The sequence below is a fragment of the Danio rerio genome, chromosome 3 (assembly GCF_049306965.1).
Source record: "Danio rerio strain Tuebingen ecotype United States chromosome 3, GRCz12tu, whole genome shotgun sequence".
Classification (NCBI taxonomy): Eukaryota; Metazoa; Chordata; class Actinopteri; order Cypriniformes; family Danionidae; genus Danio; species Danio rerio.
The window spans coordinates 42689774-42713770 of NC_133178.1; the positions used below are offsets into that span (position 1 = coordinate 42689774).

At 35.1% G+C, this 23997-nt stretch overlaps 1 protein-coding gene across 10 annotated transcripts in view; it reads right to left on the minus strand.

Annotated features, from left to right (window-relative positions):
• axin1 (axin 1) overlaps positions 1 to 23997 on the minus strand; it is a 107968-nt gene that overhangs the window by 41021 nt on the left and 42950 nt on the right. For all 10 annotated transcript variants that reach the window (XR_012400575.1, XR_012400576.1, XM_073943489.1 and 7 more), the window contains 1 exon segment: positions 566 to 706. Coding sequence is in view for 8 of the 10 variants with exons in the window: in XM_073943489.1 (XP_073799590.1) it covers positions 566 to 706 (141 nt within the window). In the remaining 2 variants the exon portion in view is untranslated.

Below are 23997 nucleotides of genomic sequence, written 5' to 3' on the forward strand. Positions count from 1 at the left end.
GGTCTTGATTGTATTAATAATTCAGTAAAAATATTCATTCATTTCTATACAAATGTTGTACATTTTATTATCCTCATTAAAATCTGCTTTGAAACACATGCAAATGATAAAGATTTATTCTATTATGGTTATACTTTAAAATGACACCACAAATCTCATGTATTCGCAATTTTATAGTTATGTTGATCAACTATAATCCCCCAACATTGCATATCCTGCGATGTGACTATTGCGGACACACACATTACAATATCGATGCTGAACCGATATATTGTGCAGCCCTAATATAAAGTGTTATTTACACCTAATTAATCGATTCCTGTACTTGAACAGTCTGATACCGTGTATTTCACCTTTATCTTTGCTCTGTTGTATTCATCTATGCTTAGAGTTTGTTTATTACAAATCGAAGCATAATTTACCCCCCTACAGAATCGTCCAAACCTATATAAATTAATAAGTTCTAGTGAAATCCCGATATCACAATATTCATTGCAAAAAAAATAAAGATTTTTCCAATATCGTGCATCCTAATGTATGTGTGTGTTTGTGGATGTGTACGTACACACTGCTGTCGGTCAGGGAAAGCGTGTCTGCATCGCTGGACATGCTCTGCTGCTCGCTGTCGTTGGCACTGGTGGCGGGCGCCAGCGCGTAGCCAGAGTTCACGTAGTACGGATTGACGGGCTCCCTCCATGACGCGTGTCTGTTGATGAGAAATGAGACAAAGGAGAGATTCCTGTTAGACATGTGACCACCAAAACAACACTGGGCATTTCGGACAAACAACGCATTGCATTCACTCATTTCTGCATATCAGACAAAATAGCATATATGAAGAACGCTCAGCTGATATTAATCAGAGGATAATCGCTCTCTATGACGACTGTTGGTTTCAACTTCACCATAACCAAATCTTATTTCATTCATTCATGCAATCGACACCAATCTGCTTTCAGTAACCGCTCCAAGGGCAACATCCTTTTTTTCCTGACATGAACAAAGCAAAGGCAGTGAATGTAATCATAAATAATTGAATATACAACATTTAGATATATAAATGAGAGGAAATGAATGACTGATTAAACAGCACTGATGAATAAATTACTGTCAATCATGAAAATAATTAATAAACCTCCCGTGTTTTGTTACCCCAAAGAATTACACTGAATTTTTATTCAATCATTAATCATATCAAGTGTGGAAACATGGATATTGTGTGTACGACTGCTTGTTCGTTTCAGTCCCTTTTAAATCTTTTTGAAAAATATTTATCTGCTATATAACAAACTGTTTATGTCAAAAATATAACATTTTATATTATTGACATAAAATAGAAAATGGTTGTGAAATAGCCGTACTGAAATTATACAAATGTCCATTTCCGCTAACATTTAAGTGGTGTTAAGTGCATTCCTAAACACGCTGATTTGCTATTGTGTTCATGTGTTCAACAGAAATGATGCAGCTGCGTCCAAAATCACATACGTCCATACTATATAGTACGCTAAAAACAGTGTACGAGCCGAGTAGTAGAGCTGCATGATTCTGGCTAAAATGAGAATCGCAATTTTTTTGCTTAAAATAAAGATCACGATTCTCTCACGATTCTGTAGATGTAAAATAAAGGAATGGTAAAAACAAACATATGGCACAACATCAATAATATTATTTTGTGTATTATGTGAACTGGTTTCTATAAATAATTATATTCTACTTATAATAATTCTGATGTTGAATTATGTTTCAGATATATGCTTGCAATCTGTCATATTTGACAATTTTCTTCACTGGTAAAATCAGACATTTGCCATTATCAGATTATATTCAACAATATAGGCTGGAGTAGTTATACTGACATTGTAAACATGTATTTTCATGCACAACTGTGTGTTCGCTATGAAAGAAAACACATATCAAATGCTTGTTGTAATCATAACTCTAAAATGTGATATGATCATCTAAATGAAGTGCACACTTTAAGTTTCATTTTGACTGCCAAGTGCTTGTTCATACTTTGTGCGCGGCTCCCAAACAATCACTCTGTGCCACAAACCGAATATTATTTACAACTGTATTAGCTGTTACTGGCAACATATGCAGGTTCTGTTCACTAAAGTAGACGCGCGCGTTGTCTCTCTCTGTGATAACAGCTCACGGTCAGCAGCTCACGTCACATGTGATTTCCCGGCCGCGAAAACATCATATTAACACAAAAATGACTTTTTTTAGGTATATTATACCTTATTAGTACAGTATGTGACTCTTTTAACATCATTTGGAGGTGTCAATGTCACTGAGCAACGTGTGTGAAACAAGGAAAAAACTTGTGCGGCCGCCTTTTTTTCTCTACTCTCGTGAACTTGAAAATATGATTGACAGAATCGTAGAAATGCTGGATTAAGATCGTCAAGGGGGTCGAATCGAGATCACGATCTTTTAACAATTAATTGTTCAGCTCTACCGAGTAGTATATCCGAATTTTTAGAATTTGAAATTCAGTATGCAAGAACTACCCGGATAACCTACTACTTCCAGCGAGATTCTGCAGTGTGCACCCGATAGACACTATGCTATGCAATGAAGCACCACGAGAGAATTCTTGAATGGGTTGAAGCGATAACTCACAGTTAGGTAGGTCACGTGATCATGATAAAATAGCAGGTGTAATTAAATGTTGAAGTAGGAAATGTAATCTTAAATGTTAGTGGGAAATGGACATTTACATTTACATAATTCACACTTTACAATTTTATTAAACGCACTACATTTTGTCTACATGTATGCTGGTACAGCCAAATTATTATTTAGGAGCAATTCCAGCACTATGGATCTGACATTCGCAGTAAATAAAATCTAAACATAAATTCACATAGAAATTATGTTAACATTATATTAAAATATGAGTTTAACCACAGAGTTAAGGGATCAGAAAAATATCAATCTATAAACATTTTCATATTTTAAACGAGGAAAATAAACATGCGTTATGGATGTGACCAAAACAGTCTACAGTTTACAGTCTACAACATACTTCGTAGAAATTCCGAGAATTAAACTGTACAACCTAAAAGAAACAATAGACCGCTATTTGTTCACATATGGAAGTGACATACAGATGAATTACCATATTTGTAAACATTCAGCAAGGATGCAGAAAAAAACGGGAGCACTGCAGCTAGGGAATGACATCCAATGCGGTAGAGTTTGACGTTGTAATAGAAATAAGTTAATTTGATTACATATTATATATAATATTTACATAATGCTTTCAGCATTAAAACAGCTCGTCACCCAGTGATAAGCACAGTTATTCAGCAAAATTATGGTTAAAGTGAGCGGCGTTCATCTGACAGGCCCATTTGCAATAGCACCCTCCCAATGGATATTGGATAAGACAAAATGGCCAAGCATCCAGCCCCAAATATACAATCTCAATGAAGCTCCAAGCGTTTTTACAAGAGAGAAGTTAAAGGCCTACAAGTGTTTGGATGCCAACAATGTTGTTCTGTGTGGTCATGTTCAGGAAATAATGTTCCATGATTACCAGATTCAAAATTTTGTGGTGCAAAAAACCAAAGTTCTGCCTTACCAAAGACAAGGAAAAAAGACAGAGCTATACAAGGCCTGGGTAATCATCAACAAGCAAAACAACTGCATTCTGACAGCGAACTGCACCTGTACGGCAGGGTATGTGAACTTACACTTTTACGTTTCATTCTTAGCATTCAGTGTCCGCAGTTTAATTAACCATATTTACTGTTTAGCTGAAATCATTGCTGCAATCAAAAAAAAAAAAAGAGTAATGTGTATGATTCAGCATTGCATGAACTTACCTGATATGATATGAGAATTGGGCTTGCTCCAACCTTGCCGAACAGAATATAAACTTCATTCTTATTTACTGAATAAATGTTTCCGAACTTTCCACTAAGGAAGTAATTGTGGTCACCCAGACTACGATATGCTTTTACGGTTTCTCTCGTGTAGACGCACTCGGTATCAACCAAAAAATAATAAACATCTGGATGTTACTTCAGGTAAATGTTTAACATTGTGGGTAAAAAGTTCTGTTCTGTTTTAGCTAGACTTAAAGTTTGCGCAAGTCATTGTGTTTTGACAGGTGATATAAAAATGGCACAACTGGAAATGCTGTAGGACCAGAAATAGTGTCATGGCAAAGCATTTGTAATTGTTTATGTTATAGAAAAGGTCTATACTAATCAAAATGATTAGTGTTGTCTCTCTACAGAACAAAAATGATTCATTTTATTTTACATTCCATAGATATAGATTATTAGCTATAGATGTGACACCTCTCTGTTATGGATGTGACAAATGTGAAACTGCCACTTGTGTTACTTTGGTTAATCAAATGCAAGTGTTTGAAAACATTGACAGAGTCATATATATTTTAAAAAGACAAAAATGTCCATAAGGATCCAGAAGGGTTAAATGTGCCAGAACATAAAAACCAAAACAAGCATAAAGAATTGGTCTCAAAGTAATCTGATGCCAAAACAAAACTGCATTCAGTGTACATCCTTACATCACACAATTACATACAACTAGTCATAAAGATTACACTGCCCTACTGTCTGTCTTGTTGATGAGAAGATGAAAAACTTCACAAATCTCTCAACAAAAGAAACCTTGCCTTCTATTAATGATAGCAAACAACTATTCATCTAATTAACCTTAAAAATTTGCTTTCGCATGGGTGGAGGCAACCTACAGACAATCATTTTGTCAAAAACCAAATTATCTCGCAATTAGTTAATGCTGACAAAGAACAGCAACATACCACACAGTTGAAGACATCAACCTGTCGTGTGAAAATTGAAGGATGAGTAAGTTTTGCAAAGCTTAAAAGATTTGTCTGTTCCCCTCGCTAGCATTTTGTACTGTGTTATGTTATTACAGCTGTGTGAATTATGTTTTTTACTCTATAACAAATGATCAATCCAACGGATAAATTAAATGAAACACAAATTTGCGATTAAGTTCTTCTAACATCAAATGATCATTCTTAAAAGACATTACAAAAATGTAGAACATAAAAGTCAAGCTCTACATTCTACATTTCAACATGAAAATATGTAAAAATACATTGAAGAAATCCACTGTCTCATTTTATTGTAGTTTTATTATTAATTTATTATTATTATTATTCAGCATCAGCAGACAAATTAGGGCTACAAATATGGCATAGACACATTTGTAAATAGGTAAATGTTGTAAAACACATGATGTGCAGCAGACTCCTTCAGCAACAGGATGCCATTCGACTGACACAAGTGATGTTCCCCACTGGTCACTATTTAAGAAAAGAGTCTTAATCTGGCCTTACTCGCACTATTCTTTATATAAGAGCTTTTTTTATTATTATTATTTCGATCTTTTTGGCTCGAGACTACTGGTCTTATTCACTTCCACTCATTTTAAGATATTAAAAACAGCTCGTTCTGCAGCTTGATGTTGCAAACTGATATTTTCTTATTATATTAGTCTACTTTGTCTGTATAATCACGAATACATTTGTTTGTAGAGCACGTAGTTTGACCGTTTTCTGCGGTTTATTATTCGTAGTCATTTCTCCCATAGGCAATTGAATCGGAAGTTCTAAAGCAATCGCAAAAAGGCGCACTGCTGCATTGAAAAATAAGGTCAATGCATTTCATGGGAAACCTAAAGCTGATTTTGAAGGGAGAATTATAATACCATTAGGAGAGAGAGAAAATGGAAGTAACTTTTTGTAACCGAATTAGCGAGCTTTCAACCAGTTCTAGTTTTGATTATGTATAAAGTATAGTTTTGATTGAGCATATATCAGATAAAGGCCAGTATACAAACAAAGCTCGTTTTCATTCTTCATTTGAGGGCAAAAAGAAGTCCAAAAAGTTTGATTGACGGTTTATTATTCTTGAACACTGTGGTCGCGTGTACCCCGAAACAATGTAGCCAAAATAAACTCCACCAAATATTAGTTTGAACTCCCAAAATGAGCTTAAAAACTACTTTGTTTTGGACAGATTTTGATTTGAATTACATAATTTCAGTTCGTTCTTTGATTTAATTTTTAAGTACAGTGGTTCCTCGTTATTTGCCAGAGTTACGTTATAAAAAAAACCCGCGAAATAAACAATATCTGCGAAGTAGTCAACTTTATTTTTATAGATGTTTTCAGGCTGTAAAACCCCTCACTACACACTTTATACACTTTTCTCAGACAGGTATTAACGTTTTCACACATTTCTCTTGTTTAAACACTCAAAGTTTAAACCTTCGTAGAAAAATAAGTCCACTATTATAGAAAGAAAACAAAGATCAGTACAATTTGATCTTCATTTCTTTATTCTGTAATGGCGCCCTACAGCCACGTAACTTCTACCTTCTTTTAGCAAATCCAGAAGTTCAGCTTTTTGTGCGATGGTTAGCATCTTACTCTGCGTTTTGAGTGCTACTGTCTGTGCCTTGGACTTTTTCATCGTTAATATGGGGAGAAAACTTACAAACACAGTACAGCACTTCAGAATCACACTGCTTGCGATTGAAGATTTATATGAATTTGGCAAGTTGAATGCATTCTGTACTGTACAGGAGACACGGCAGGGAGGAGATTGATTGACTACAGCTAGTCAGGACACAATACGCAGTAGAAAAAAAGCATGTCAAATTGCATTTAAACAAAAAAATGCAAAACTGCGAGGCGGTGAAAAGTGAACCAAGTTATATTAAACTTAAAGCATTTCAATTCATCAGCATGAAGTTTAGTCACAAATTCAGAGACCGTCTCTACAGTTACATCTTTGTTATATAGCTCAGTATCAATTTAGGAAAATGACTTGGTCATAAAACCAACTATAAGGAGCTCATCTGTATGTCAGCTATTATGCACACATTATACAGTGGTCAACATTTGAAGTGCAGGATTCATACACATTGTTACTACTAAAATTCCATGCCTTTTCCAGGACTTTTCCAGGAATTTCAAGTAAATTTATATGAACTTATGTTTCATGCCTACGTATACATGGTACATAATAAGAAAAGCCATGCATGGGTAAATGCATTACAGCATATCATGAAACACGCAACAATCTATTTAGTTTAAATGTATTTTTATATCCATGTAAAATAAATTTAAGTAATTTCTACACACCGCTAATAATGTGAGAGTAGGGCTGAGAAATAAATCGTTTGACCATCGATATCGCAATATTTGTATACGCAATAGCCACATCACAAAATCAAATTTATCTAAAATTAAGTGGTTATTTTGTCAAGTTATTTATACAATGATGACCATGTTATTTTGTTTTATTGTATTTGATTACTTTTACACTCAGAAAACCATAAAGCACTGTTCATTTTTGCTCTGTTGTGTTTATATATGCTCCTAATTTATTATATTTTATGCCAATGCACTGCATAGAAAAAGATTTAATTATCCCAGTTGATCTATATAAGGGGTCACCAATCTCTTCCTGGAGGTCCGGTGCCCTGCAGGGTTTAGCTCCAACTTGCCTCAACACACCTGCCTGGAAGTTTCCAGTAAGACCTTGATTAGCTTGTTCAGGTGTGTTTGATTAGGGTTGGGGCTAAAATCTGCAGGACACCGGCCCTCCAGGAGCAAGTTTGGTGATCCCTGATCTAGATGAATGAAATCTTCCCAAATAGAGCCGTTCAAATAACCTGGTCATAGACATATCACGAGATATAGCAGCAAAATTAAATATCGCAATGTCAGATTTTTCCAATATCGTGCTGCCTTATGTGAGAGCATGTTTTTGGTAGAAAAGGGCAGCAAAGAAGTACACAACTAACTTATATTCAAGTAGATATTTGTTAAACTAATTTCCATGACTTTTCCAAAACCTTTGTTTGTGTGTTTGTTTGTGTGTTTGTGTGTGTGTGTGTGTGTGTGTGTGTGTGTGTGTGTGTGTGTGTGTGTGTGTGTTTGTGTGTGTGTGTGTGTGTGTGTGTTTGTGTGTGTGTTTCTGTATTTCCAAAGCTTTTCCAGGCCTGGACAATGCCAATTCAAAATTCCATGACTTTTCCAGGTTTCTATGATTGTATGAACCCTGGAAGTGCATCAAGAAACTTTGCTGTTCAATAATTTTAGAACAACTTTGATGCAAGGTTACAACCACTGGTTGACTACTGTATTTTTTGCCATTAAATCTACTAAATATTATGTTAAATCACCATTTCAATACTAAATGGATTTAAAAACAATATATGCCATGATTTCAAGTCCATTTGGTAGTGAAATTGTTATTTTAATTTGTGATTGCTATTTAAAAGTGATATCAAAAAGCTAAAATAGCATGCACTAATTGGGTATGCTTTTATTTGAATTCCTGCTTAAACTTCTAAGCAATTTTTTTCTATCGGGTCTCCAACTACTTACCTGTTACATTTTAATAGATGAAGGGGAAAAAGAAAATTGGCTAAACATAGCCAAAACAGAGAAAGAAAAAGAAATTGCATCATTTATCAGCCATCGGCTGCTCCAATTTCAAAGTTTCATCATCAGCCAGAAGAAAAACCCATATCAGTCATCCTCCATTATCAAATTCATACATTTTCTGGAAATCAAACCCAGGACTGTAGAGCTGCTACCACCATAATCTACCCTATGATTGCAGTGAATATGTGGGCATAACAGCAGTTAAATATGCAGTCAGCACTATGAGTCGACGTGTAATTTGGCAAATGAATGAATGAATGTCTGGGTTTTATTTACTAAAGTGCACACAATGCTCCTGGTGTCTTCAGTGTCTGCTAAACTGAACTTGAGAATATCTTAAGAATTCAACTGACTGGACTACACTCTTTGATTACTGAAATGTAATTCAACGATTAAAATACAAGCATTAAATTAAGGGTAAAATAAAGGAAGGAAAAGTATTTTATACAGTTTATCATCAGATAATTTTGTTACTGATAAATTATTAAGGGATCATTAAGGGAAACATCAATATTTCATTTTCTAAATAAACAAATCACGTTCAAAATCACATGTGGTATTGAAAATGCCATCATGAATATGAATTTCTACACATTTTAATATTAATGACAGCATCCTCTGCTTCCCTCAGACTGATTTGACCGAACAAACACACAACATGCCAACTGAGGCATACAACAGAATCCAGGATGCCCAATATGAGCCTGACACTGAGATGATGAAAACAACAGCAATGAAAAACACCGTCAACCTAGCAATACGGTCATCTTTTTGGAAGAACAGGTAAGCTTCAAACAGAAATGCTTAAAAAAACACACACACACACACAGACATGCAGGTGGTGGTGAATAATTTTAAAGCGACAACAAAAGGAGCAGGAAGTGTTGTGAATTAGTATTATTTCAGACTATGGCATTCTCGCTCTGTTTATATGAGCCTTATTCATTGTTTGGCACTTGGGAACAGCAAGGCACTGCTTGAACCTCTCACAAACTGAGACAGAAACATCTCTTTATGACCAGCCCAGGCAGAGGGACGGAAAGAAACAGGCAGAGGCAGAAAGAACAACAAAAATGAAGAACAGGATAGAGGAGTATGGCAAGTCGTTTTAACATTTAATCTTTAAGAAATACTAGCACTCAATTTCATGACAACTTGTTCTTTAAATACATGTGCCTTTAAAAAAATACTTGTTATAATTAAATATGGGTTATTATTATTAAATATTCACACTTGTGGGATGCTAGTAGGGCTGCACGATTCTGGCTAAAATGAGAATCACAGATGTTTTTGCTTAAAATCAAGATCATGATTTTCTTAAGATTCTGTAGAGGTAAAGTAAAAGTTAATCTGAGGAGGCTATTATTATTGTTGTTCTCAAACATATGGTAAAACAACAATAATTCTATTAGGCCAATGTGTTGGTCTTTTGTTGGTTAAAATGCTTTGTAAAGACTTGGATTGGTGGACTTGAACAGACTTTAAATTTGTCCTTTTATTTCACTGGTAAAAATCAGACATTTGGCATTATCAGATTCCCTCTCGGTTTAATCAAATGATTTTCACAATCATAACTCTAAAATGTAAAATGACTGTTAAAATGATTTGCGCCCTTTTGGTTTCACTATCACTGCTTAGTGCGCTTATGTCATGGCTGAAAAGAAATCTTACTTCCCACATGGCTCCCAAACAATCGCTCTGTGCAACAAATCAAACATTATTTACAATTGTATTACCCCCAATTATAGCCTATGCAGGTTCATTCATTCATTCATTTTCTTGTCGGCTTAGTCCCTTTATTAATCCGGGGTCGCCACAGTGGAATGAACCGCCAACTTATCCAGCTAGTTTTTACGCAGCGGATGCCCTTTCTATGCAGGTTCTGATAGCTAAAGTAGACTGCCTCGCACCTTCTTGGTAGTAAACAAACAGTGTGTCAGCTCATGCGTGATTTTGCGCCAACAAACAAGTCATTACATTAAGACACAAAATACATTTTGGGGTGAATTAAACCTTATTTGTACAGCATGTGATACATTTAGCACCATTTGGAGGTGTTCATGTTGCTGAACAACGTATATAAAACAACGTGAAGACTTGTACAATCGCCTTTGTTCTTCTCTCACGACATTTAAAATATAAATGGCTGAATCGTAGAAAAGGTGAATTAAGATCATGTGTAGGGTCGAATAGAGATCTTGTGATTAATTGTGCAGCCCTAAATGTGCCTTTATTGATTACTAGTATTTATTGGCGTTGTCAAAAGTATCAAGATCGGTACTGAAATTGTAAAAACGTCCATTTCCCGCAAACATTGCTCTTAAACACTGCTGATTGGCCATTATGTTTACACACTTAGCAGAAATAACTGTGATTGGCTGTGAAGGTCATCAGGTAATTGCTTTTCATCGTTGCTCACCGATGACAGAGATATACACGTTTCAAAGTTGGTACTAAAGTCGATACTTTTGACAACAGTAGTACTTATTAATTAATTACCAGTACTGTGACTAGCAGTGAGCAATTCTATTGTTACTATTTAAAAACTAGGACTGCACTATACTGGAAAGATCTGACTACATTTGTTGAATAACTATTTGGAAAGAAAATATAATTTTAGACAGATTAGGATGATTTTGTAGGGAGGAGTGCATGTGTATTTAATATAAGAAACAATCTACAAGCATAGATATTCAATAAAGAAAAAGATACCAATTCAATAAACAGCATTTCATATTTTTAAGGAGTCGACCTGTATTCAGCTAGCTAATTGAATAATTAAATGTAAAATAATAGTCTTTGTAGTGTTTGATTGCTAAACGACTCAATAAAATTATTTATTTATATTATTAATTCATTAAAGTTACATATTTGTACAATGTCTCATGCCTGAATGCTTTTAAAACCCTCAAACACTTGCAAAATGAGAAAATTTTTTTTTAGATTTAACATTGCATATAGTCACGCTGTTATTATTGCAAATGATCACATTGCTATACCGATGCTGAAACGAAATATTGTGCAGCCCTATTAAAAACTTACATTTTTAACCATTAACTTCTATGATAGACATCAACTATTCAGCTTCAACTTACAAATTCAATTTGTGACTAGTATTAGAGGTGCAACAGTTCTTTGTAAAATGAAATAAATCGAACCGTTCCGTTGACCACACAAGTTCGGCATGTGCTTATTCTGTGGTTCATATCTGATCTGACAAGATGTTGAATCTATCATGCGGCATAAGACAATGTGTAAAACAGATTTGTATGTACATTTCATTCTACAAATAAAAATTTCAGCTACCAAATAAAGTTATAATGGCGATGATCAAAAACGTGAAAGTGACTAGTAACCAAGTGGAATATCTGCTATGCATTTTTACAGTAAGAACTGAACACACAAACCGTGAACACACACCTGGAGCAGTGGAGCACATTCATTCTTTGTAAGCTTGTCAATCTGATTGTCGCATGTGTGACCAATCATTCACCTTTTGACAGCGTACGAGCACACTTGGGACCAGAGTAAGAACGGATGATATCTTTTCGATTGCGACACACAAACACACAAACACACAAACACACAAACACAAACACACAAACACACACACACACACACACACACACACACACACAAATAATGGATTCATTGGATTTACACTTTTTTCAGTGTTTGCAAACATTTTATTTGGGCTGAATTTAAACAAACAAGTTAAGTAGAACATTACTTAATTTAATTTGTTTAAATTCAGCCCATTTAAATTGTAAAAGTTTACTGGTAAAAATTCTCACAATACATTTTTAATATTGTTTTAATGATGATAAAACAAATTTGTCTGTGCAAATAATTATTACAATAGCACATTAGTGATGCAGTTTTGCCAATTTGAGCCTGTTTACAAGAAGAGATTTACTGCACTGGAAGAAATATGTAAAGAAATAATGTAGAGAACGTTATTCTTAAGACCTTTTACAATTCATTTATAGAAAGTATTTTGTCCTTTTCCTTTATTTGCTGGTTTTCTTTACTGTCTATGAAAAACAAGAATCATCTTCAAGGCATCGTTAATTTGTGTTCAAAGATTTTGGGAGTTCCCCTGAGAAGTCTTGCATACTATTACGAACAGCAGGTGTTGAGGATGGCACATAAAATACTAAATCCCTTAAATAAATATTTTGATTGGATGCCCCTTGGTCAATGTGTAAGGACAATAAGATGTTCCACAAATCGTTATAAATTTACCTTTGTGCCTGAGGCAATTAGGTTATGTAATAAATGTAGTTAATCAATGGACTATTACTATTATTTATTTTTTTGTACTTGTTAAGTGTTGATGTTTATTGTGTTAAGTGTGTCATTCTTGTTATACTGTATGTGAAGTGCATGTCGAAATGAATTGCCCCAAGAGGATTAATTAAGTTTTAAACTTAAATATCCATGAATTAGTAGATACACGTTTTTATTATTTATTTATGGTTTTGATTTGCATTATGGGACCTTGATATTTCTTCCTAGGTCTTTTAACCTTTTTTGTGATTTTTATTATCATTTTAAATAGTTTAAAGTAGTATATGGTCTGGGTAGGGGTTGTACATAACACTACAAAAACCTTTTAATAAACTGCCAGTACATTGTTTTTGTTATTTTAAAAACTTATTTCTCTAGATATTAATTATTATACATTGTATTATTTTAAACTGCTAAAATGTCAATAAACGTCATTCTGTTTAACTTGAATTTTCAACATCAGAAGACGACAGGCCAAAGATCAACAATGTAATTCACAATCATAAATAAATGGAAATCTCACAAAATACGGAAACTGTTAACTGACAGATATTTTGTTTACCGTGTGACATACTTTTATTTAATTTACTTTATATTATCAGTCGAGTGTTTCAAAAAAAACCCTTCTTGTGACCAGACATGGTTTCATTTCACAGAATGAGGAGGAAATATGATTTATAGAACACAAATAGCATAAGAACGCGTGATCATTTAAACATCAAGAGTTCATAAACTATGCTCCTGAGGACCCATGGTGTTGCAAAGTTCCAACCTGCTTCAGCACATCTGCTTGTGTATTTTTATGATCCTGAAAAGCTTGAATAGCTGCTTCAATGTGTTTAATTATGGTTAAAGCTGAGCTCTGCTGGATATCCAGGAGCAGAGCTGACTTCTAACAGTTTAGTTTGGTTTTCAGGTCACGGTTTTGGTATGGTTCGGCAATAATCATTTAACCATTATTGAGATGTATAGCTATTCAGTCAAGAGCAGACCAAATGATTTCATTATCTTTTGTTGTTTGTTTAATACTAATAACACAGACAGTCGGAATAAAATAATATTTTTTACTTTAAGATGCAGCACAATTTCCCAAAGGCCTAACCAATTGAATGCTCATCACATCAGACAGTTGGACATAATAATTGGTCATAATTAAGTTTTACAGTTGAAAAGCAAGACTAAATTTGTGTGTAGTAGCTTTAATACATCTATTCGGAGCTTTTAGTCCCGTGTGCCCTTATGCATTGACATGTGGCGCACAATACTTTCATTGTCACGTCAAAGCGTCCCTATCTTTACATTTCACTGATGAGACTCTTACTCGCATGAAAGCCTTGTTTTGGTACATGGACATGCATTCTAACAGTGTTGTCACGATACTTCAATTGCGGTACCAATTGGGACTGTAATTTTAAAAACCCACATTTTAAAACAGCTACCATGTCTGTGTTTCTGTGTTTGTACTGGGTAAACACAGATGGTGAAGTGTGGTGAACTGATGACCATCACGAACAATCAGTCATTTCTGTTGAACACGTGACTACAATGCTAAATCAATGCTGTTTAAAAACAGGCTCAAAACTGCTTAAATGATAGCAGGACATGGACGTTTTTAAAATTTCAGTACCAATTATTTTTAAAATTCCAGTATAGCAACAACACTATTCTAACCAGTTCAGAGAGTAACTAAATAAAAGGAGAAAATGGACAATAAAAAAGTTTTCATTTCAATGCATAGCCAAAAACCAATAGGTTCCATAGGTGTATTGATCTGTGGAGGCCAAACTAAATGGTTCAATATTTAGGAGTATTGCATCATACCTAGTGGTTGCATAGAAATTGTCATCAGAAATATCACAATAAATATTGCGATACAAGTCCACAAGGTCCATCCCTAGACCCGAATTGCATACATCAGGGGTGTCCAAACTCGGCCCTGTAGGGCCGGTGTGTCCTGGAGAGTTTATCTCCAACTTGCTTCAACACACCTGCTACGAAGTTTCTAGTATATCTAGTAAGAGCTTGATTAGCTGGTTCAGGTGTGTTTGATTAGGGTTGGAGCTAAACTCTCCAGGAGCGAGTTTGGACACCCCTGACATACATGAAGCTTTTCCACTCGTTGGAATGAAGAATCAGGCTACAATGTGCAAATTATAAAGTCTTGCTTCTAAAGGATAAATTCACACTAAAAATGTCAATGTGTCTGACTTGAGTATCCTAGCAAACACAAATGTCTGCCTTGAGCAGATGTAAACATTCAAGAAATTACTTGCCGTTCACAACTTTCTCGTTGTGCTGGATCCTATACATTATAATATCCTTAATACTTGATGAATAATCAATGGCTTTTATTTTACACATTAGGTACCATTAGAAATAATTTATATGCTTTATATGTTTTTAAAATCATTTCATTTAGTTTTTTTAGGGAAACAGCAAATTCAGCAGCAAAAGACCATACACATCAAAAGCTACTGGGCAGCCCACAAATTAGGAAACATGTGAAAAACAAAATCGCTTATAAACCAACATCTAAGCCTACTATGGACCAAAACAGTGCAGTGGCTTGCTGTACATCCAAAGAAAATAAATATATCCAAAGATGCTTTTACAAGTTGTTTTACAAACAAATACAGCAGCAGTCAATGATTTATTTTAATTATTGAGCCTGACATGTTTACTCATGTTCCAAAATTATTTTAAATATTTTTTTAAATAAAATATACTGCATTTAATGGGGGAAAAGTATTGTTTTTTCCCCAGACATTTCAAAACAACACTGCACAATACACAGCATCGATATCACAATGTGAGCATCCGTGATGGTCACATCACAAGATGTGCGTTGTTGAATTGGGATTACAATTAACTAAAAATCACAGTTCTGTAAACATGATTTGTTGAGTTATTGTGAATTTCAACCATAATCTATTAGTGTGATGTTGTTTTTTTCCTCAGATGTATAAGGCCCACGACTGTAAAAATTAAAAGCAAATTTAAATAATTTCAGATCAAGAAATTATAAAGTTTGCAGCTTTAACAAAGATTACCAAACGAAAACATTCATTCATTTTCTTTCTGGCTTAGTCCCTTTAATCTTGGGTCACCACAGCGGAATTAACCACCAACTTATCCAGCATTAGGCATTGGATGCCCTTCCAGCTGCAACCCATCACTGGGAAACATCCATACACTTATACACAATACGGACAATTTAGCTTGCCCAATTCACCTGTAACGCATGTCTTTGGACTGTGGAGGAAACCGGAGCACCCAGAGGAACCCACGTGAACATGGGGAGAACATGCAAACTCCACTAAATGAAGACAGTACAGTGTTTTTTCAGATTGGATAACTGAATTTCTTTAGCTCAATAAAGTAATATATCACCAAAACCCGTAATGCTCTATTTATTTCATTGCTTATCTGTGCTTAAATACTATAATTATTTTTTTATATATATTTTTGGGATATTTAATGCAAATGAACTCCCCTACACAATCATCCCAAATCAATGAAAAATTGTGAATTATTCCCAAACAGTAACTTAAGTCATATTGTGAAATTATATTTATATTGAAATATATAAAATCACAGAAATACAAAATAACGCAATGTCAGATTTTGCTCAATATCGTGCAGTCCCATTTCAAAATGAACATATTTTAGAGCAGTAATCCCAACTTTTTTTTTTCAATCCAAGGTTACCATATCGTCAGAATCTTATACAAATCGATGTCTAGTATGCTTAAAATAAAACTAGCAACTAAAGATTATACACTAATAGCAAACGAATACGTTCTAGAATGGAAGAGAGCTAAAGAACAGGTACAAGTAACATAAAAACAGACACTAGGATGGTTTATAAAATAAACGTTAAAATGGCTTGCCACAGAGAAGGGGGAGAATAGAAATAAAGAAAGAGAGAGAGAGAGACCCGGGCTCTCTGCAGTCTCCAGTGATTATCCCTCGCTCTCAACCCATCCACGGTCTTCTAATGATTCAAGCAGCAGCCATGTCAATATTCACCGTATAAGAGATACCCAGAAGCCTTCAGAGACGATCGCGAGCCTTCAGCAGCTCTCTCCGCATGCCCAGCATTCCCCATTCCATTTGATTCTCCACAAAACAAAGGCTCCAAAACAGGCAGGGGGCATTTGGACTCTCTGAATCATTACTGCGATTCAAAACGAATCGATCTGCTTCTCTTCCCCCAATAACATACACATGCCGACATCCAACCGAGCCAACACATTAATTACTGTGACATCTGCTAGCAAGAAAAGGAAGGCAAGCCCTCAGTAGAGTAAGAAAAAAATAAAAAATAAAGAAAAATAAAATAGCACAGGCACGTTAGGATTTAACTGGCTCCCCTCGCAGCCCATTACCACTTAAAAATCCTTGCATCCAAAGCAACTCCGCTGGGACAAAAGCATGATGCGCATTTGAAAGGAGCCATTACTTAGATACAGGTTACGTTGCGGTGCCCAAGATTTGTGCACGTCCCCGCATTCGGAATAATTATGAGCTCTTTGTCATCCCGTTTTACGTGTGATCACAGCTGACTCCAGACTCCTACAGATTAAACCCTCAAAGGCTGCTCTGCGCTTAAGAGCACGAGTAGAAGAGGCTGAGATTCACGCTACACTTTACCTTTAATAATGCCTCGCTTCACCCAAATCAAAGAGAAATCATCCACTGACTAATGAACTACCGTCTTCCTTTGAGACAGGTGCCAACACGGACATACAAGAATTCCAGTTAAACAAAGCAACGCATGGTGAACCCAACATAATGCTTATACACAACAAATCTACAATGTATACAAAGAAATACCTTTGGGAAGATTATTATATTGCACTTGGCCATTTCTTGTTGATAATAGATGTAGACAGAGAGAAATCAGCCACAACAAATCTATTAACATAAAAATTAGCAGGAACTAACTTATGACAGCCAAGTTATTCCCAACTGTAAGCAAATTATTATCCGCTTGTTAAGTCATGGGCAAGCCAATACTCATATAAACTGAGAAAATATTAGTTTATGACCACTTTTTTGTCAAATCACACATTAAAGCACACAAACGTCTTATAAAATCATGGTGTACATATCACAACCACCAAATTTAACAATTTATTTAAAAGAAAAACAATCACTTTCTGATATATTCTAATAAATCCAATGCTACACGTTGCAATCATGATTTTCAAAAATATTACAGTGGTCTGTGTGTTTATTAATACCATTTGTTGAGCCTCACCATATCTAATAAATTACTTGGAACCGGAATTAGACCTGTCGCGATAGTCAATTTATTGACTCATCATGCGATATATTAAAACGAGGGCAGTTAATTTTGGAGGTGCGATATATTGTCTGTAATATATAAAGAAATCTTAGATAATGATGATTAGGTAACATAATATAACATGGTAAGTTTTTTGTCGAATGTGCTGCATTCTGCTATACTCAAAGCATTTGCTAGTTTGCTTGAGTGCGCATGGCGAATGTGACATCATCGCAGTGTTTGGGGAAGTTCACTTTAGGTGCGCAACATGATTTCAACTATCAGAATGCACCTTTTTTTGAGACTCGAGCGGACAGTTTGTAAGTAAGAAACACTTTGAAGAGATTTTGTATGAAACAGGCACAACAGTACAGATATCTTTAGGATCCGTCAATGCGTGATCATAGGGATAATCAGATGACCAATAATTCTTGGCTAGAAATTGCAGCAACAGTGGGAAAGGAAGAAGGATTTTGTTAAAAGTTTAAAAAGCATGAAGAATAAGTTTGTTAAAACCAAAAACAGAGGCAATAGCAAAAGTGGAGACCCGGGAGGTTTTATTACACAATTACAGAATTAGTTTTTCCACCAGTCACAGGTTTTACACTGATGCAGGTACTGCAATCTTGAACTTAAAACAATTTTATAATAAAAAACTAAAATGAAGTCACAAATTATTTCTTTGATAACTGGTAAATATTACTTTAACCTATTGGTTTACAGTATACTGATGAACTGTTTTTCTAGGTTTTATTGGTGATAATGGTCAGGAATGTTGAACCATTATTGCATTTTTAGCATATCAGTAGAGGACAGACAAGCCAGACAGTAATGTGTAAGTTGTTAAGTGGGTTAATTTTTTTTAAAGTCTTGAGTTTTTAGATTTTTAGTAAGTATCCTTTTTATTTTTTTGCACTTTTATTCTTGCCATAAAAAATATAAATATTTGTAGAGTGACCCATGCTCTGCTGTCATTCATATTTTAATAAAGTTTAAAAGATAAAACTGTCCCGAGATATGAACAAAAGCAAGTGAAAATGTTGAATGGTTATAAAATCGTTAAAATAACTTATAAAATTAAAGAAAACCAATTACTTTAAAAATCTTAAACAATATTAATGATATTACGTAGTTCAAGAAACTTTCTACTTCTCTGTTTATCCATCTGATTTTAAGGTCAGCCCCCTGTCGTTTTTAATAATATCACAACGGTGAATGCGTCAAGTATAAAATCCTCGTCTGTTTCGCAAGATGCACGCAGTCAGCGGAGGTGCACGATGTAGCACCTGGTGAAAGTACAAATCTAGCTTTATGCAGCATCTCCACACCACAGATACAGGGACACTGGAGCGTTTTAATGACACAATTCATCAGCAGGTCGCTCATTTGTCAGTTTATAGACAAAGCAGCTGATCAACATGACTTTGAAGCGCTTCAGTGTCCTTTTATTTGTGGTTATACACAGTAAACAGCAGTTTGGTGAAGTGATGACCTTCATGGCCAATCACAGTCATTTCTGTTGAGCGCAGGAACACAATGGCAAATCAGCGCTGTTTAAGAACGTGTTCAGTAGCGCTCAAACGTAATCAATCAAAACGCTCAAACAATCAATTGTTAAAACATGTGCAAATAGGAAAATATGTTGGGACCATTGTTTTAGTTTACACTACTCAAAATGGTCTAAATATTGACCACCACCTTAGCTTAGTTTACCATTAGACTTACAATGTACACGACACACAGACCAAACTAATCTGCAGTACATTCCTAAAGTGAAAAACTTCAGAACCCCCCACTCATTTCCTAGTTAGTTTTTTTTTTTGCCGGCAAATAAAAGACATATGACTCCTGCAAAATTCACATTCATGAAACCCTGAAGCATCTACCTAAAAGGCTATTTAAAAAATAAACGCAATGTCTTTCTGTAATTCCAGCCAAATGCTTCATGTGGGCCTTAATGAAAAAATCATTTGAACACAACCTCACAAACGCATCGCTCCCGCTAATTAAAAACACATCAGGTCCAGAGGCAATGGAACATACGTGGAGCAGGGCGGAGGGTGTTTTCTGTGGTTCCACAATATCAATCGAGTCTCTCGTTTTGTCATGTTAAAGCTTGTTAAAGAGGTACCCTTTAACAACTTTGCCAGAAAAAGAATTAAAAATCCTACGCAAAAGCCCTCTGAATGCTAAACATAAACTGTCGGGAGAAGTTGCGAGTCAAAAGGAGGAAAGGAAGAAGATGCTGCAAAACAATCTCAAAGAGAGGCGCGTTTCCTTTCAGAACACTCCTGGGGATGTGTCTCATCTTTATACCTCACCTGAACATCTAAAGCGCTGAGGTTTTGGACAGAACAGGGTTACTGCACCATCAACAGATGTCAAGGTTTGTCTCAGACAGTTGAGAGAAAACTGGGTCAACTTCTAGGGGTAGATTTCCGCAATTTTCAATCTCTTTTGCGGGAGGAGTGCCAGCAGTGAACACAGTGCAGTTGAGCACATCAGAGCAGCGGAGCACAATGTATGCTTGAGCATTTTACTGAGGCTAAATCAGGCTGTGTAAATCCTCCTCCTGCTCCTCCATGCTGCTTAGAATTTAAGCTTTAGCTTCGAGAGGGGGGAAGAAAAAAAAAACATGTTGTACTAATTCAGAAATTCGTGTTTAAAAACTTAGTTCAGACTCGGAAGCTGATTGGACGAGCTCAATTGAAAGCTGATGTTAAAAATGGCACATTTGAAAGCAACGGACCAAGTTTCTATGTTGCATCACAGCTGTAAACCGATGATTAATCTGCACTGTGGATGAATCGTCTTGTAACAGTCACTGTAAAATACCAGTGAATACATACATATGCAGTTCTTAACCAAGAAACCGGAGAGAATAGTCAATAAGTTAGTGAAGATACTTTAAAATCATAAAAATAAGAAAAAAAACAAGCTTTATAAGCAGAACCTAAACCAACTATTTTGTTTTAAACCAGAGGTCGAGGCTTGAAGAAATGGCAAAGATACCAAGAAAAGTCATGCAACTTAAAATATTTGAGAGAGTTGAGCTTTCTGACTTGACTTTTATTCATTTTTAATCCATTCAGCCAAACTCTGGGTCTAGCGGAAACACCTTTAGCTTAGCTTAGCATAAATCATTGAATCAGATTAGACCATTAGCATCTCATTCAAAAATGTTCAAAGTTCTTCTGTACACATTTTTTTTTTATCAGATTGGCAAGGATCTATCCAGGGTAACAATTATGTAACTTTGCTGCAGCAGGCACAATGATATTATGCAGTGCCTAAAAATCGCCTTACTTTGGTTTAAAATAACAAAGTTGAAAGTTACCTAGCTGGAGACAACTTTCCTCTGCATAAAATTGCATGTGCTGTAGCCAAGATATGGCATCAAAGTTCCGATTCTGACACTGGAAATAGAATACAGTTCCTAATAGGCATATCCCAGTATAAGTTTCTGACAGCATGATAACCTTGGATAGAAATATCACGGTTTGACTGTATTTTGATCACTGCTCTAAATTAAGGTATTTTTAAATGTCTGGGTAAAAAAGAACAAATTTTTTTCCCCCAACTGAACACAATATATTTAATTTTAAGAAACATTTACCATATTTTGGAACAGTAAACAAGCCAGGCTAAATAATTAAAATAAATAATTGAGTTCTGCAATCTTCATTGGTTTCAAAAACACAGAAAACACACAAAAAACAGTATACTATATACCTTATACAATATATCAGAAACCACTGTACATGTCGCAAGGCCTTTGAATGTTGTTGTGGACTATATTCTCTGACCAACATGCACTTTAAAGGCCGGTTTTACAAACAGGACTTAGCTTAAGCAAGGACTAGCTCTTCACTAAATGGAGAAACTAGGCCGCCTTTATAATCATGACTCAGAAAAACACATTACTGGTATGTATCTTGAAACAATTCTATGGCGCTGACATATTTTTGGTTTACATTACTGAAAGTTATTTTACATGCAGTTTAGACCAAAATTTGCCTTAAGCTTCTGAAACTGGGGAGAAAAGTTTGATTCAAGTCAGACTAAAAACAATAGCTTGTCTTTAAAAAAACACTGTAAATGCTAGTCCAAAAAGCTAGAAATCAGGTATTTAAGTTTTTAAATGGATATTTAACCAAAAACTGAAATCCTGGCATTTTTTAATTCTATAATTCTTTTAAAACATGTATGCCTTACTTCTGAATGTTACTGACTTCCACTGTATGGACCAAAAAATTTTTAATTGGGGACTAGGGCTGTGCGATTAATCGAAATTAAATTGCAATCGCAATTTGAAATGTTGCATTTTGTTTAATTCCACGACGCTATGATTAGAAATATGTATTTTTTTATTTCACCTGCCGTCTGTTTGTAACAGTCTTACTAGCCAATTGAATGAGCAGACTTTCGTTCTGCCCAATCAGAATTGTGCAACCAAACTATGTGGAACGCTCACAATAAATATAAAAAAAAATAAATAAATAAAAAAGACGAAAGCGCAGACAAGTGGGATAATGGCATCTGCTATTTCAGAATCATTAATAGAAGAGTCTCCTCTATCATTAAGACTTATCTATTGTACTAAAGAAAAATAGCATTAGTAATATGGGAATATTTTGGTTTCAAACTCAGACACCGAACAAAAACAGGCAATTTTTAAGAGCTGTCACACAATTGTTGCAATGGCTTGCAGATTATTGAACTGAAGCTTGACCACAAAATTGTATCGTAAATCAAATCGCAATTTCAATATCTGTCAAAAAAATAAATAAATAAATATTTCACAATTAGGTATTTTCCCTAAATACCACAGCCCTCAAAATGTGTTCACAGAGGGAAAAAAAAGTCTGAGGTTTGAAGTAACAAAGTCTGATTTTAAGGCAGACTATCAGAGCTATCTAAAAAAAAAAATTTTGCTTAGCTTCACCCAGGCATGCAGACCAGTCAAAACTCCACAAAAATAGGCAAAAATGTTACATGAGTTCAAAAAAGGAGTCATCATTCAAAATTACAGCTTTGGCGAAAGCAAAATGTGCATGGATGAGCAGTATAAACAATCATTGAGGTTTCTGTTGAGCTTATAAATGCACATGTAAAAGCAATAAGTGCAATCAGAGGCATTTAGATTAGTCACAGCCTACTAGTTGTCAAGTGTGTTCAAGCTCACTGACAGAATTATTATGGAATCTCTCATTATAAAAAACAAAGTGCAGATATGCAAGTGATTCATGAAGTGATTAATGTGAAAAGTCCACAAGTAGCACTAGACTAATATTTGACTTGCATATGTCATGTGTAGCTAGAATATGCTACTTGCTCAAACTCTAAATTATTTTAATAAGTATTCTATTATAAACTGACATGAATAATCATTACAATTTTAACTATGTTAAAAAGACTTATGTTGTGATGCAGTCACACTAGAAATTGAGCTTGCAAAATTCTGTCGTATGGCGCTGCACAAAAAATAAAGACGATTTTAAACATTTAAAAAATGCAGGGATTGGTCCATATTTTAAATTTCTGTACACTGAGGTGATGTTTTGATCTTCGATTGGTCTCTCACAGTAACGTGATGCAATTTCACCAAGCTTAAAATTTGCAATGCAGTGAACTGCGAAACTTGTCGCATGAGCTTGCATTACCGCATTTGCGTGCATTTACATGGAAGTCTATGGGGGAGTAAATTGCATGTTTTAATCATGATTCTGCTGCCCTACTCCACATTAAGGTCCTTTAGTGCAGTGTTTCTCAACCACATTCCTGGGGGACCACCAACACTGCATGTTTTGGATGCCCCCTTTGTCACACCCATTACAGGTCTTTCAGTCTCAGTGAATGAGCTGATGATCTGAATCAGGTGTGTTTTAGCTAAAAAGACATGGAAAATATGCAGAGAAGGTGATCCTCCAGGAACGTGGTTGAG